Source organism: Pristiophorus japonicus, chromosome 7 (assembly GCF_044704955.1).
Source record: "Pristiophorus japonicus isolate sPriJap1 chromosome 7, sPriJap1.hap1, whole genome shotgun sequence".
Classification (NCBI taxonomy): domain Eukaryota; kingdom Metazoa; phylum Chordata; class Chondrichthyes; family Pristiophoridae; genus Pristiophorus; species Pristiophorus japonicus.
Genome location: NC_091983.1, coordinates 222176890 through 222192173, shown reverse-complemented (window position 1 = coordinate 222192173; position 15284 = coordinate 222176890). Strand labels below are relative to the sequence as shown.

At 50.7% G+C, this 15284-nt stretch overlaps 1 protein-coding gene across 2 annotated transcripts in view; it reads right to left on the bottom strand.

Annotated features, from left to right (window-relative positions):
• sde2 (SDE2 telomere maintenance homolog (S. pombe)) overlaps positions 1–1321 on the bottom strand; it is a 54500-nt gene extending 53179 nt beyond the window's left edge. For both annotated transcript variants that reach the window (XM_070885840.1, XM_070885841.1), the window contains exon 1: positions 1155–1321. In XM_070885840.1, coding sequence (XP_070741941.1) covers positions 1155–1313 — 159 coding nt within the window. In that variant the 5' untranslated portion in view covers positions 1314–1321. The remainder of the gene's footprint in view (positions 1–1154) is intronic.
• Between the last annotated feature and the right edge of the window lie 13963 nt (positions 1322–15284).

Below are 15284 nucleotides of genomic sequence, written 5' to 3'. Positions count from 1 at the left end.
GGGTCACACTGTCTCCCCGGGACAGTCTGTGTCTGGGGGGTCACACTGTCTCCCCGGGACAGTCTGTGTCTGGGGGGTCACACTGTCTCTCCGGAACAGTCTGTGTCTGGGGGGGGGTCACACTGTCTCCCCGGGACAGTCTGTGTCGGGGGGTCACACTGTCTCCCCGGGACAGTCTGTGTCTGGGGGGTCACACTGTCTCCCCGGGACAGTCTGTGCCTGGGGCTCACACTGTCTCCCCGGAACAGTCTGTGTCTGGGGGGGGTCACACTGTCTCCCCGGGACAGTCTGTGCCTGGGGCTCACACTGTCTCCCCGGAACAGTCTGTGTCTGGGGGGGGTCACACTGTCTCCCCGGGACAGTCTGTGTCTGGGGGGTCACACTGTCTCCCCGGGACAGTCTGTGTCTGGGGGGGTCACACTGTCTCTCCGGGACAGTCTGTGTCTGGGGGGGTCACACTGTCTCTCCGGGACAGTCTGTGTCTGGGGGGTCACACTGTCTCTCCGGGACAGTCTGTGTCTGGGGGGTCACACTGTCTCCCCGGGACAGTCTGTGTCTGGGGGGGTCACACTGTCTCCCCGGGACAGTCTGTGTCTGGGGGGGTCACACTGTCTCTCCGGGACAGTCTGTGTCTGGGGGGGGTCACACTGTCTCCCCGGGACAGTCTGTGTCTGGGGGGTCACACTGTCTCCCCGGGACAGTCTGTGTCTGGGGGTCACACTGTCTCCCCGGGACAGTCTGTGTCTGGGGGGTCACACTGTCTCCCCGGGACAGTCTGTGTCTGGGGGGGTCACACTGTCTCCCCGGGACAGTCTGTGTCTGGGGGGGTCACACTGTCTCCCCGGGACAGTCTGTGTCTGGGGGGGTCACACTGTCTCCCCGGGACAGTCTGTGTCTGGGGGTCACACTGTCTCCCCGGGACAGTCTGTGTCTGGGGGGTCACACTGTCTCCCCGGGACAGTCTGTGTCTGGGGGGGTCACACTGTCTCCCCGGGACAGTCTGTGTCTGGGGGGGTCACACTGTCTCCCCGGGACAGTCTGTGTCTGGGGGGGTCACACTGTCTCTCCGGGACAGTCTGGGGGAGATCCCGGGGGAGCCCCCGGTTTTGGGGCGCGGGAGGCCTGAGGCCCGCGCGGGACCGGCGCACACTCACCTCCCGCTGGGAGCAGCGCTGTTTGAGCTGGAGGCCACAGCAGCGGGCCGGCAACGCGAGGGCCGAGAGCCGAGCGCCCGAGCCGCGCACACAGATCTCCATGGTGGCGACGTGATGACATCCGTGTCGCTGCACGGAGCCGTGACGTGGCGCGGGCATACGCGTCCCCTCGCCACGTGACCGCGCTGAAGCCGGTCCGGAAAGGGGGGGGGGGGTAGGCCGCCCGGGTCACGTGACGGTGCCCAGTTGCTCTGGTCCTGAGTTGTTTATGTCCAGACCTTGCCCCTCCCTCCCCCAGGGCTCATCAACCACACCAGGAATCTGACCCCCAACTCACACTCGCCCGCCCCTCGCTCCACTCCCACTCTGACCTCGCTGTTCGCCGCCCCCTGCACTGTTCCAACGAAGCCAAAAAGGAGTTAGAAACATAGAAAATAGGTGCAGGAGCAGGCCATTCAGCCCTTCGAGCCTGCACCGCCATTCAATGAGTTCATGGCTGAACATGAAACTCCAGTACCCCATTCCTGCTTTCTCGCCGTACCCCAGTTAGGTGCAGTCCTTACTACTCGGGGGATCAAGGGGTATGGCGAGAAAGCAGGAATGGGGTACTGAAGTTGCAAGTTCAGCCATGAACTCATTGAATGGCGGTGCAGGCTCCAAGGGCCGAATGGCCTACTCCTGCACCTGTTTTCTATGTTTCTACGTTAAGCTCAAGGGACTGCGCCTCATCTTTCCATTGGGCACTTTACAGCCTTCCGGACTCCATCGAGTTCAACAATTTTACACCATAACCGCTGTTTGATGGTTCTGCTATTCCCATTTCATCATCATCATCGTAGGCAGTCCCCCGGGATCGAGGAAGACTTGCTTCCACTCTTAGCATGAGTTCTTAGGTGGCTGTACAGTCCAATATGAGAGCCACAGTCTCTGTCACAGGTGGGACAGACAGTGGTTAAGGGGAAGGGTGGGTGGGACTGGTTTGCCGCACTCTCATTCCGCTGCCTGCACTTGATTTCTGCACGCTCTCGGCGACAGATGCACTTCCTCCACTTAGGGCGGTCCTTGGCCAGAGACTCCCATCACAGACCCAATCCACGTCCAGACCAGGGTCAAGCAGGGCTGCGTCATCACCTCTTCTCAATCTTCCTCGCTGCCATGCTCCACCTCACAGTTGACAAGCTCCCCGCTGGAGTGGAACTAAACTACAGAACCAGTAGGGAAGCTGTTCAACCTTCGCCGTCTCCAGGCCAGGTCCAAGACCACTCCAACCTCTGTTGTCGAGCTACAGTACGCGGACGACGCCTGCATCTGTGCACACACAGAGGGTGAACTCCAGGACATAGTCGACGTATTTACCGAGGCATATGAAAGCATAGGCTTTACGCTCAACACCAGTAAGACAAAGGTCCTCCACCAGCCTGCCCTCGCCACACACACTGCCCCCCAGACATTTCCATTTACCGCTCTTCTGGACTCATCTTTTGTTTTCATTACTTGTTCCCATTACCATCTCCTTTAGCTTTATATAATCATTCCTGTCATGTATTCCACTGTCATTGTAATCCATGTATAAACTGACCTAAGTTGTACACCGTGAGAACACTGACCAGCAGGCGGTGAACTTGTGGGAGACACTCCTAACCTGGACTTTCAGGTATAAAAGGGGAAGCTCCGCCCACCTTCATCATTTCACTGCTGGCTAATAAAGGTAACTGGTCACAGAGTGACCTTCTCTCGAGTATGGACCTCGTGTGCATTTGTACTGTATAGTAAGGACATATTAATCCCTTTTGTCATTCCATCTCTCCTGCCTTCCAGCTTATCACAGTCCTTTCCCTTTTGTTCTTTCCTCCGCTCCCCGCTATCCTTGTCTCCGCACTTGCTTAAAACCGGTTGCATCTCTAGCTTTTTCAAGTTCTGACAAAAGGCCACAGACATGAAACGTTAACTCTGTTTCTCCCTCTCCACAGATGCTGCCTGACCTGAGCATTTTCAGCATTTTCTGTTTTTATTTCAGGAATTTGTTCCTTCATTTTGCACAATGTTTCATTGGCCCTCGTCACTCCACAATAACATTTATATTGATACAAAAGCTAAACACTGCGGATGCTGGAAATCTGAAATATAAACAGAAAGCTGACCTTATGGAAAGATACAGCCTATTAAAGGAGCGCGATAGGTAAATCTAGAATAACACGTGGAATGGATTTCCAGGCTGGCTAGTAGAATCCTTTAATAGACAGTGGATACTTTGTCGGCCTTTCTGGATAGATGGGCCAAGAGCAGCTGGCTGGTCTCCCTCCTATTTCTGTACTGTGATCTTGAAATTAGCCGGATGTAAAGGTACCGTCATCCAAAAGCAACAGTGTTGGCCGGTAGGGTATATTATTGGCCCAGTTGTCGTACCTGGCTTCACATCAGCAATTCTGCTCATGGGAATTTAATCCACACTTAGATGCATGCCAATTACATCTGCCTTTATTTATTTTTTATTCCCAATGTTCTCCTCTGTTCACTTAAAGACACTGGAGTGCGTTTTCCTCATCATAGGCAGTCCCTCAGAGTCCACTCTAAAAGTGAGTTCTCAGGTGACTGAACAGTCCAATGCGAGACCTACAGTCTCTGTCACAAGTAGAGCAGACAGTGGTTGAAGGAAAGGGTGGGTCGGGAGTGACGCACGTTCCTTCCGCTGCCTGTGCTTGGTTTCTGCTTGTTCTCGGCGATGGGATTCGAGGTGCTCAGAGCCCTCCCGGATGCTCTTCTTACACTTTGGATAGGGATTCCCAGGAGTCGGTGGGGATGTTGCACTTTGTCAGGAGGCTTTGAGGGTGTCCTTAAAGCGTTTCCTCTGCCTACCTGGGGCTCGCTTGCCGTGTCGAAGCTCCGCGTAGAGCGCTTGCTTTGAGAGTCTCGTGTCGGGCATGTGGACGATGTGGCCCGCCCAACGGAGCTGATTGAACGTGGTCAGTGCTTCGATGCTGGGGATGTTGGCCTGAGCTAGAACACTGACGTCAGTGCATCTGTCCTGCAAATGGATTTGCAGGATCTTGCGGAGGCAGCGCTGGTGGTACTTCTCCAGTGCTTTGAGGTGTCTGCTGTATATAGTCCACATCTCTGAGCTATACAGGAGGGCGGGTATCACTACTGCCCTGTAGACCTTGAGCTTGCTGCCAAATTTGAGATTCTGATCTTCAAACACTCCCCTCTTCAGGCGACCGAAGGCTGTGCTGGCGCACTAAAGGTGGTGTTGGACCTCGTCGTCAATGTCTGCCCTTGCTGACAGTAGGCTCCCGAGATATGGAAAATAGTCAACATTGTCCAAGGCCTCGTCGTGGATTTTGATAATCGGGGGGCAGTGCTGTGGTGGGATCAGGTTGGTAGAGGACCTTTGTCTTACAGATGTTTAGCATAAGACCCATGCTCTCATATGCCTCGGTAAAGGTGTTGACGGTTTGGAGTTCGGTCTCTAAGTGTGTGCAGACGCAAGCGTCGTCTGCGTACTGTAGTTCATTGACAGAGGATGGGAAAACCTTGGATCTGGCCTGGAGACGGCGGAGGTTTTAACAGATTCCCATCTGTTCTATAATTTAACTCCACTCCGGCGGGACCTTGCTACGGGTGAGATGTAACGTTGCAGTAAGGAAAATCAAGAAACATAGAAACATAGAAACATAGAAAATAGGTGCAGGAGTAGGCCATTCGGCCCTTCTAGCCTGCACCGCCATTCAATGAGTTCATGGCTGAACATTCAACTTCAGTACCCCATTCCTGCTTTCTCGCCATACCCCTTGATCCCCCTAGTAGTAAGGACCTCATCTAACTCCTTTTTGAATATATTTAGTGAATTGGCCTCAACAACTTTCTGTGGTAGAGAATTCCACAGGTTCACCACTCTCTGGGTGAAGAAGTTCCTCCGCATCTCGGTCCTAAATGGCTTACCCCTTATCCTTAGACTGTGACCTCTGGTTCTGGACTTCCCCAACATTGGGAACATTCTTCCTGCATTTAACCTGTCTAACCCCGTCAGAATTTTAAATGTTTCTATGAGGTCCCCTCTCATTCTTCTGAACTCCAGTGAATACAAGCCCAGTTGATCCAGTCTTTCTTGATAGGTCAGTCCCGCCATCCCGGGAATCAGTCTGGTGAACCTTCGCTGCACTCCCTCAATAGCAAGAATGTCCTTCCTCAGGTTAGGAGAACAAAACTGTACACAATACTCCAGGTGTGGCCTCACCAATGCCCTGTACAACTGTAGCAACACCTCCCTGCCCCTGTACTCAAATCCCCTTGCTATGAAGGCCAACATGCCATTTGCTTTCTTAACCGTCTGCTGCACCTGCATGCCAACCTTCAATGACTGATGTACCATGACACCCAGGTCTCTTTGCACCTCCCCTTTTCCTAATCTGTCACCATTCAGATAATAGTCTGTCTCTCTGTTTTTACCACCAAAGTGGATAACCTCACATTTATCCACATTATACTTCATCTGCCATGCATTTGCCCACTCACCTAACCTATCCAAGTCGCTCTGCAGCCTCACAGCATCCTCCTCGCAGCTCACACTGCCACCCAACTTAGTGTCATCCGCAAATTTGGAGATACTACATTTAATCCCCTCATCTAAATCATTAATGTACAGTGTAAACAGCTGGGGCCCCAGCACAGAACCTTGCGGTACCCCACTAGTCACTGCCTGCCATTCTGAAAAGTACCCATTTACTCCTACTCTTTGCTTCCTGTCTGACAACCAGTTCTCAATCCATGTCAGTACACTACCCCCAATCCCATGTGCTCTAACTTTGCACATCAATCTCTTGTGTGGGACCTTGTCGAACGCCTTCTGAAAGTCCAAATATACCACATCAACTGGTTCTCCCTTATCCACTCTACTGGAAACATCCTCAAAAAATTCCAGAAGATTTGTCAAGCATGATTTCCCTTTCACAAATCCATGCTGACTTGGACCTATCATGTCACCCCTTTCCAAATGCACTGCTATGACATCCTTAATAATTGATTCCATCATTTTACCCACCACCGATGTCAGGCTGACCGGTCTATAATTCCCTGTTTTCTCTCTCCCTCCTTTTTTAAAAAGTGGGGTTACATTGGCTACCCTCCATTCCATAGGAACTGATCCAGAGTCAATGGAATGTTGGAAAATGACTGTCAACGCATCCACTATTTCCAAGGCCACCTCCTTAAGTACGCTGGGATGCAGTCCATCAGGCCCTGGGGATTTATCGGCCTTCAATCCCATCAATTTCCCCAACACAATTTCCCGGCTAATAAGGATTTCCCTCAGTTCCTTCTCCTTACTAGACCCCTCCTTCGTGAATACCGAACCAAAGTACTTGTTCAATTGGTCCGCCATTTCTTTGTTCCCCGTTATGACTTCCCCTGATTCTGACTGCAGGGGACCTACGTTTGTCTTTACTAACCTTTTTCTCTTTACATATCTATAGAAACTTTTGCAATCCGTCTTAATGTTCCCTGCAAGCTTCTTCTCATACTCCATTTTCCCTGCCCTAATCAAACCCTTTGTCTTCCTCTGCTGAGTTCTAAATTTCTCCCAGACCCCAGGTTCGCTGCTATTTCTGGCCAATTTGTATGCCACTTTCTTGGCTTTAATACTATCCCTGATTTCCCTTGATAGCCACGGTTGAGCCACCTTCCCTTTTTTATTTTTACGCCAGACAGGAATGTACAATTGTTGTAGTTCATCCATGCGGTCTCTAAATGTCTGCCATTGCCCATCCACAGTCAACCCCTTAAGTATCATTCGCCAATCCATCCCAGCCAATTCACGCCTCATACCTTCAAAGTTAGCCTTCTTTAAGTTCTGGACCATGGTCTCTGAATTAACTGTTTCATTCTCCATCCCAATGCAGAATTCCACCATATTATGGTCACTCTTCCCCAAGGGGCCTCGCACAACGAGATTGCTAATTAATCCTCTCTCATTACATAACACCCAGTCTAAGATGGCCTCCCCCACTAGTTGGTTCCTCGACATATTGGTCTAAAAAACCATCCCATATGCACTCCAGAAAATCCTCCTCCACCGTATTGCTTCCAGTTTGGTTAGCCCAATCTATGTGCATATTAAAGTCACCCATTATAACTGCTGCACCTTTATTGCACGCACCCCTAATTTCCTGTTTGATGCCCTCCCCAACATCACTACTACTGTTTGGAGGTCTGTACACAACTCCCACTAACGTTTTTTGCCCTTTGGTGTTCTGCAGCTCTACCCATATAGATTCCACATCATCCAAGCTAATGTCCTTCCTAACTATTGCCTTAATCTCCTCCTTAACCAGCAATGCTACCCCACCTCCTTTTCCTTTTATTCTATCCTTCCTGAATGTTGAATACCCCTGGATGTTGAGTTCCCAGCCCTGATCATCCTGGAGCCACGTCTCTGTAATCCCAATCACATCATATTTGTTAACATCTATTTGCACAGTTAATTCATCCACCTTATTGCGGATACTCCTTGCATTAAGACACAAAGCCTTTAGGCTTGTTTTTTTAACACCCTCTGTCCTTTTAGAATTTTGCTGTACAATGGCTCTTTTTGTTCTTTGCCTTGGGTTTCTCTGCCCTCCACTTTTCCTCATCTCCTTTCTGTCTTTTGTTTTTGCCTCCTTTTTGTTTCCCTCTATCTCCCTGCATTGGTTCCCATCCCCCTGCCATATTAGTTTAACTCCTCCCCAACAGCACTAGCAAACACTCGCCCGAGGACATTGGTTCCAATTCTGCCCAGGTGCAGACCGTCCGGATTGTACTGGTCCCACCTCCCCCAGAACCGGTTCCAATGCCCCAGGAATTTGAATCCCTCCCTGCTGCACCATTGCTCAAGCCACGTATTCATCTGCGCTATCCTGCGATTCCTACTCTGACTAGCACGTGGCACTGGTAGCAATCCCGAGATTATTACTTTTGAGGTCCTACTTTTTAATTTAGCTCCTAGCTCCTTAAATTCATTTTGTCGGAACTCATCCCTTTTTTTACCTATGTCATTGGTACCAACGTGCAGCACGACAACTGGCTGTTCTCCCTCCCTTTTTAGAATGTCCTGCACCCGCTCCGAGACATCCTTGACCCTTGCACCAGGGAGGCAACATACCATCCTGGAGTCTCGGTTGCGGCCGCAGAAACGCCTATCTATTCCCCTTACAATTGAATCCCCAATCACTATCGCTCGCCCACTCTTTTTCCTGCCCTCCTGTGCAACAGAGCCAGCCACGGTGCCATGAACTTGGCTGCTGCTGCCCAACAGCACTCAAAGCAGTGTATCTGTTTTGCAGTGGGATGACCACAGGGGACCCCTGCACTACCTTCCTTGCACTGCTCTTCCTGCTGGTCTTCCATTCCCTCGCTGGCTGTGGACCCTTCTCCTGCGGTAAGACCAACTCGCTACACGTGATACTCACGTCATTCTCAGCATCGTGGATGCTCCAGAGTGAATCCACCCTCAGCTCCAACTCCGCAACGCGGACCGTCAGAAGAGAGTTGGTGCGATGATGCAGCCTTGCTTAACCCCGGTCCGGATGTGGATTGGGTCTGTGGTGGATCCATTGGTCAGGATCACGGTTTGCATGTCATCGTGGAGCAGACGGAGAATGGTGCTAAACTTTTGAGGGCAGCCGAAACAGAGGTGGACGCTCCATAATCCTTCACGGTTGACAGTGATGGTCGCTTTCCGACATTACAACAGTCACTACACTTCTAAAGCTGTAAAGAGCTTTGTGACGTCCTGAAAAGTGCGATAAAAAGGCAAGTTCCTTTTTTCCATTCTCATCATTATCGTCATCATCGGCAGTCCCTCGAAATCGAGGAAGACTTGCTTCCACTCTAAAAGTGAGTTCTCAGGTGACTGAACAGTCCAATACGAGAACCACAGACTCTCTGGGCCCAAGTTTCGGCCTCAGTTGCTCCTGATTTTTTGGAGCAACTGGTGTAGAACGGAGTATCTTAGAAATTCAAATTCTCGGCATTTAGTTTGCTCCAGTTCTAGTCAGTTAGAACAGTTTCACTTTGGAACAGAATTTTTTTTTCAAAAGGGGACGTGTCCGGCCACTCACGCCTGTTTTCAAAGGTTCGGCAGTGAAAACTTACTCCAAACTAACTTAGAATGGAGTAAGTGAAGATTTTTGTACGCCCGAAAAAACCTTGTCGACACTTTAGAAAATCAGGCATAGGTTACAAATCAGGCGTAGGGAATGGGGGAGGGGGAGTTTAAAGGGAAGTTTACAAACATTTTACACTTCAGTTTTACAAATAAAGAGCCATCATCAATAGTAAATGATTAAAAACATCAATAAATCAACCAATAAATCAATCAAAAAAAATTAATAAGAAATAATTTACAAAAAATAAAACATTTTCTACTTACCGACTGCAGCACCGGGAGCCCTCCAACAGCATGCTGGGATACCCCCCCAGTGTGTCTCTGTCAGTGTCTCTATCTCTCTGTCTGTCTGTGTGTGTCTCTCACTCTCTGTCAGTGTCTGTGTTTCTGACAGCGAGGGAAGGGGGAGGAGGGGGATAGAGGGAGAGGGGGGGGGAGGGGAGGGAAGGGGGAGCGATGGGGAGGAGGGAAGGGGAGGGAGGGGGAGAGGGGAGGGGGGGAGGGAAGGGGAGAGAAGGGGGAGGGGGAGAGAAGGGGAGGAGGAGGGGAAGAGGGGGAGGAGGAGAAGGGGAGGGGGGGAGGAGAAGGGGAGGGGGGAGGGGGGGAGGAGGAGAAGGGGAGGGGGGAGGGGGGGAGGAGGAGAAGGGGAGGGGGAGGAGGAGAAGGGGAGGGGGAGGAGGAGAAGGGGAGGGGGAGGAGAAGGGGGAGGAGGAGGAGAAGGGGAGAGGGGGAGGAGAAGGGGAGTGGGGGAGGAGGAGGAGAAGGGGAGGGGGGGAGGAGAAGGGGAGGGGGGAGGAAGAGGAGAAGGGGAGGAGGAGAAGGGAGGGGGGGAGGAGGAGGAGAAGGGGGGAGGAGGGGGTGGAGGAGAAGGGGGGAGAGGAGAAGGGGGGAAAGGAGGAGGGGGGGGAAAGGAGGAGGGGGGCGAAAGGAGAAAGGGGGGGAGGGAGAAAGGAGAAGGGGGGGGGGCTGAACGGGCCGGGCCCAGCCGGGCCCAAGACTTCGGGCAGGGCCCGTCCCCAGCACCAGATTTACAAGTAGGTGGCGTTGGGTCAGGTCGGGGTCCGGGGTCGAGAGCGCGGGTCGGGTCGGGGGGAGCGCGGGTCGGGATTAAAAAATGTGTCCTGACTGGGGATTGGACGCCCGCACACGGAGCATGTCCTGAGGAGGTCAGACCGTTCCACAGACGGAGGGATGAGCTCTCCATCCAAGCCGACTGCCTACTATGGGGCAGCTGGGTAGTTGTGCCCCAGAAGGGCAGGGAGGCATTCATCAGGGAACTCCACAGCGAGCACCCAGGCATTGTGCTGATGAAAGCCATTGCCCGGTCACACGTTTGGTGGCCTGGAATTGATTCAGACCTGGAACACTGTGTTCGCAGGTGCACGATGTGTGCCCAGCTGCGTAATGCTCCCAGGGAGGCCCCGCTCAGCCTGTGGCCCTGGCCCACCAGGCCATGGTCACGCATTCATGTTGACTACGCAGGCCCGTTCATGGGAAAGATGTTCCTTATTGTGGTAGATGCGTACTCGAAATGGATCGAGTGCATCATTCTGAATTCATGCATGTCATCCACCACTGTGGAAAGCCTACGTGCGATCTTTGCAACCCATGGCTTGCCGGACATCCTGGTTAGTGATAATGGCCCATGTTTCACAAGCTACGAATTCCGAGAGTTTATGTCGGGCAATGGCATCAACCACGTCAGGACTGCGCCGTTCAAGCCGGCCTCCAATGGCCAGGCGGAACGTGCGGTCTAAATCATTAAGCAAGGTATGCTCAGGATTCAAGGACCCTCCCTACAATGCCGCCTATCGCGTCTCCTGCTGGCCTATAAGATCCCGACCGCACTCGCTCATGGGGGTCCCGCCCGCAGAGCTACTAATGAAACAGACACTCAAAACTCGGTTGTCCCTCATTCACCCAGTCCTGACCGACATAGCTGAGGGCAAGCGCGAGTCACAAAACGAGTACCATGACCGTAATGCGAGGGGGAGATGTATAGAGATAAATGATCCTGTATTCGTCCTCAATCTCGCCATGGGGCCCAAATGGCTTGAGGGCACTGTAATTGACAAAGAGGGGAATAGGGTCATCGTGGTAAAACTCAACAATGGTCAGATATGCCGTAAGCATCTGAACCAAGTAAAAAAAAAGGTTCATGAGATGGAGCTCACAACACCGACAGTGAACGAGCAACAAGAGCAATCAGAAGAATGCACAGTCCCTGCGGTCAGCCCGGACAGGCCAGAATCACTACAGGTGACAGACACTCACGTCAGTGTCCAACAACCAGACCCCCAACTGCGGTGCTCCACGAGGGAGCGTAGACCACCTGAAAGACTAAACCTATGATCCCAATAAGACTTTGGGGGGGAGGTGATGTCATGTATGTAACCACAATGTAACACCACTGTATTACTGTATACACTCAACCTAGATGCACACCTTGACCACAAGGGGTGAACTTGTGGGAGACACTCCTTACCTGATCACACAGGTATAAAAAGGGAGGTCCCACGCAGGGTCATCGTTTTGGAGTCCTGTGAATAAAGAGTTAAGGTCACAGAGTAACCTTGTCCCCAGAATGTGCCTCGTGTGGTTTCATACTGTAGAGTAAGGACTTTACACCGAGTAGAGCGCTTGCTTTGGGAGTCTTGTGTCGGACATGTGGACAATCTTCAGTGGAGTTGGATAGTGACAGGAAGCTTGAGCCAGGGCTTTTCTAGCCTCTGCAGCCCACTGGCATTGAGTCCAATTGGAGCCCCAATGTCAGCACGGCCAAAGTTAACTAAATCAGCACAGACTATGAAACAAAGCTGGAATGTTCTTGTTTGAAGGACAATCTATGGACCACTGGGAGCTACAGGACCTTCTGGGCTACTTGAAGAAGAGCATGATGTTCTCCTAACAATCTGGCCCACATTCCTCCCTCAAGCAACATGGCCTAGCAGAGATGAACTAATTATTTGTCTCATTGCTGTTGGTGAGATCTTGCAGCATGCAAATTGGCTGCTTCACCTACATTACAACAATCACTGTTTTGCCAACCAATTCTTCATCAGTGAAGAGCTTTGAGATATTTTTGAGATATGAGAAGGCATTATGTAAATAAAAGATCTTTCTAACTACCACCTATAAAGTATCTGGTTTCTTGTTTCCCAGCGCATGAGTTCAAAATCTTTGGCCTTTTTTACAAGTCCCTCCATGGTATCATCCAACCGTGCCATCTTTGCACCCCATCCTGTGCCCTCTGTCAACTGGTGGCCTCCTGTCTATCCAACTTCTCTCACTCCATCATTCCATTGTCGCGGTCCTACTCTCTTGAACCATTTACCCTTTGCAACCACTGCCTTTAAATACCTCCCCAAACCTCTGTGACCATACATTTGGACATCTGTCCTAAATCTCCCACCACCACTCAAAAACCCGTTTCTCCTCGGTGATGCACTATGGGTCATTTACTACGTTGATAAAAGAACCAGAGGCGACATCAGGAAAAAAAATGATGCAGCGAGTTGTTACGATCTGAAATGCCCTGCCTGCAGGGGTGACGGAAGCACATTCAGTGTTAATTTTTAAAAGGGATTGGGGTAGATACTTGAAGGGGATAAATTTGCAGGACTATGGGGAAAGGGCAGGGTTGGGGAACTAATTGGGCAGCTCTTTCAAAAAGCTGCCACAGGCACGATGGGCTGAATGGCCACCTTCTGTGCTGGGACCCTATGAAGATACAGTATAAATGAAACCAGTTGTATGTACAAGAATTAATTTTTCATTATATTTTTAAACACATTATTATTTAGTTTTGTTTCTGCTTATATGAACAGTTCCCAGAGATCCATTGGTTACAAGTATCCAACGGGAAACTGGAAGATGAGAAACAACTTTGTGACTTTGTCGCCCTTTTTTGTAGTCAAGACCATCCCATTAGTGAAATATTGCATCTGGCGAATCTTTGACATGTATTCCCCTGTATTCCCCTTAGGGGTGTGGTAGCATAGTGGTATTGTTAATGGACTATTAGTCCAGAAGCCTAGACTAATAATCCAGAGACGTGAGTTGAAATCCCACCACGGCAGCTGGGGTAATTTAAATTCAGTTAATTAAATAAACCTGTAATTAAAAAACAAACTAGTATGAAATCACCAGATTGTCAGAAAAACCCAACTGGTTCACTAATGTCCTTTCGGGAAGGAAACCTGCCAATCTTACTCGGTCTGGCCTATATGTGACTCCAGACCCACAACAATGTGGTTGACTCTTAACTGACCTCTGAACTCAGTTGTACCAAACCGCTAGTCAGCACTGTGGGAGAACCTTCACCACACGGACTGCAGCGATTGAAGAAGGTAGCTCACCACCACCACCTTCTTGAGGGCAATTCGGGATGCCAGTGATGCCCACATTTCGAGAACGAATAAATAAATTTCAAGACAGGATATGGCTGAAAATTGTGCTGTGCGATACGAGTGACAGATGCGTGAAATTCCTACTTTAAGTTGTTATCACATTTATCCCAGCGTCGGCGGCAGTCGGGAGCAGCGTCGGAGGTGTGTGGAGAGGCCTATAAAAGGCGTACTTGTGCAGCTACAGCGGGAGAGAAAGCAAAAAAGAAGTAGAAAGAAACAGAAAGGTGACGTCACAGCCAAGGGGGTAAGTGATTGGCTGGTGATTGGTGAGTAGTTTTTATTTTTTCTCTTCTATAACAGTGAGTAAACTTTAGCATTGTTGTTGCTTATCTAAGGGTTAAGTCATGGCAGGACAGCTCGGTCACGTGATATGCTCCTCCTGTACCATGTGGGAATTCAGGGACGACACCAGTGTTCCTGACGACTACGTGTGCGGGAAGTGTATCCGCCTCCAGCTCCTCACGGACCGCGTTGCGGAGTTGGAGCTGAGGGTGGATTCACTCTGGAGCATCCACGATGCTGAGAATGACGTGAGTAGCACGTGTAGCGAGTTGGTCGTACCGCAGGTAAAGGGTCCACAGCCAGATAGGGAATGGAAGACCAGCAGGAAGAGCAGTACAAGGAAGGTAGTGCAGGGGTCCCCTGTGGTCATCCCCCTGCAAAACAGATACACTGCTTTGGATACTGTTGGGGGGGATGACTCATCAGGGGAGGGCAGCAGCAGCCAAGTTCATGGCACCGTGGCTGGCTCTGTTGCACAGGAGGGCAGGAAAAAGAGTGGGAGAGCAATAGTGATAGGGGATTCAATTGTGAGGGGAATAGATAGGCGTTTCTGCGGCCGCAACCGAGACTCCAGGATGGTATGTTGCCTCCCTGGTGCAAGGGTCAAGGATGTCTCGGAGCGGGTGCAGGACATTCTAAAAAGGGAGGGAGAACAGCCAGTTGTCGTGGTGCACATTGGTACCAATGACATAGGTAAAAAAAGGGATGAGGTCCTACGAAACGAATTTAAGGAGCTAGGAGCTAAATTAAAAAGTAGGACCTCAAAAGTAGTAATCTCGGGATTGCTACCAGTGCCACGTGCTAGTCAGAGTAGGAATCGCAGGATAGCGCAGATGAATACGTGGCTTGAGCAGTGGTGCAGCAGGGAGGGATTCAAATTCCTGGGGCATTGGAACCGGTTCTGGGGGAGGTGGGACCAGTACAAACCGGACGATCTGCACCTGGGCAGGACCGGAACCAATGTCCGAGGGGGAGTGTTTGCTAGTGCTGTTGAGGAGGAGTTAAACTAATATGGCAGGGGGATGGGAACCAATGCAGGGAGACAGAGGGAAACAAAAAGGAGACAAAAGCAAAAGACAGAAAGGAGATGAGGAAAAGTGGAGGGCAGAGAAACCCAAGGCAAAGAACAAAAAGGGCCACTGTACAGCAAAATTCTAAAAGGACAAAGGGTGTTAAAAAAAACAAGCCTGAAGGCTTTGTATCTTAATGCAAGGAGTATCCGTAATAAGGTGCATGAATTAACTGTGCAAATAGATGTTAACAAATATGATGTGATTGGGATTACAGAGACGTGGCTCC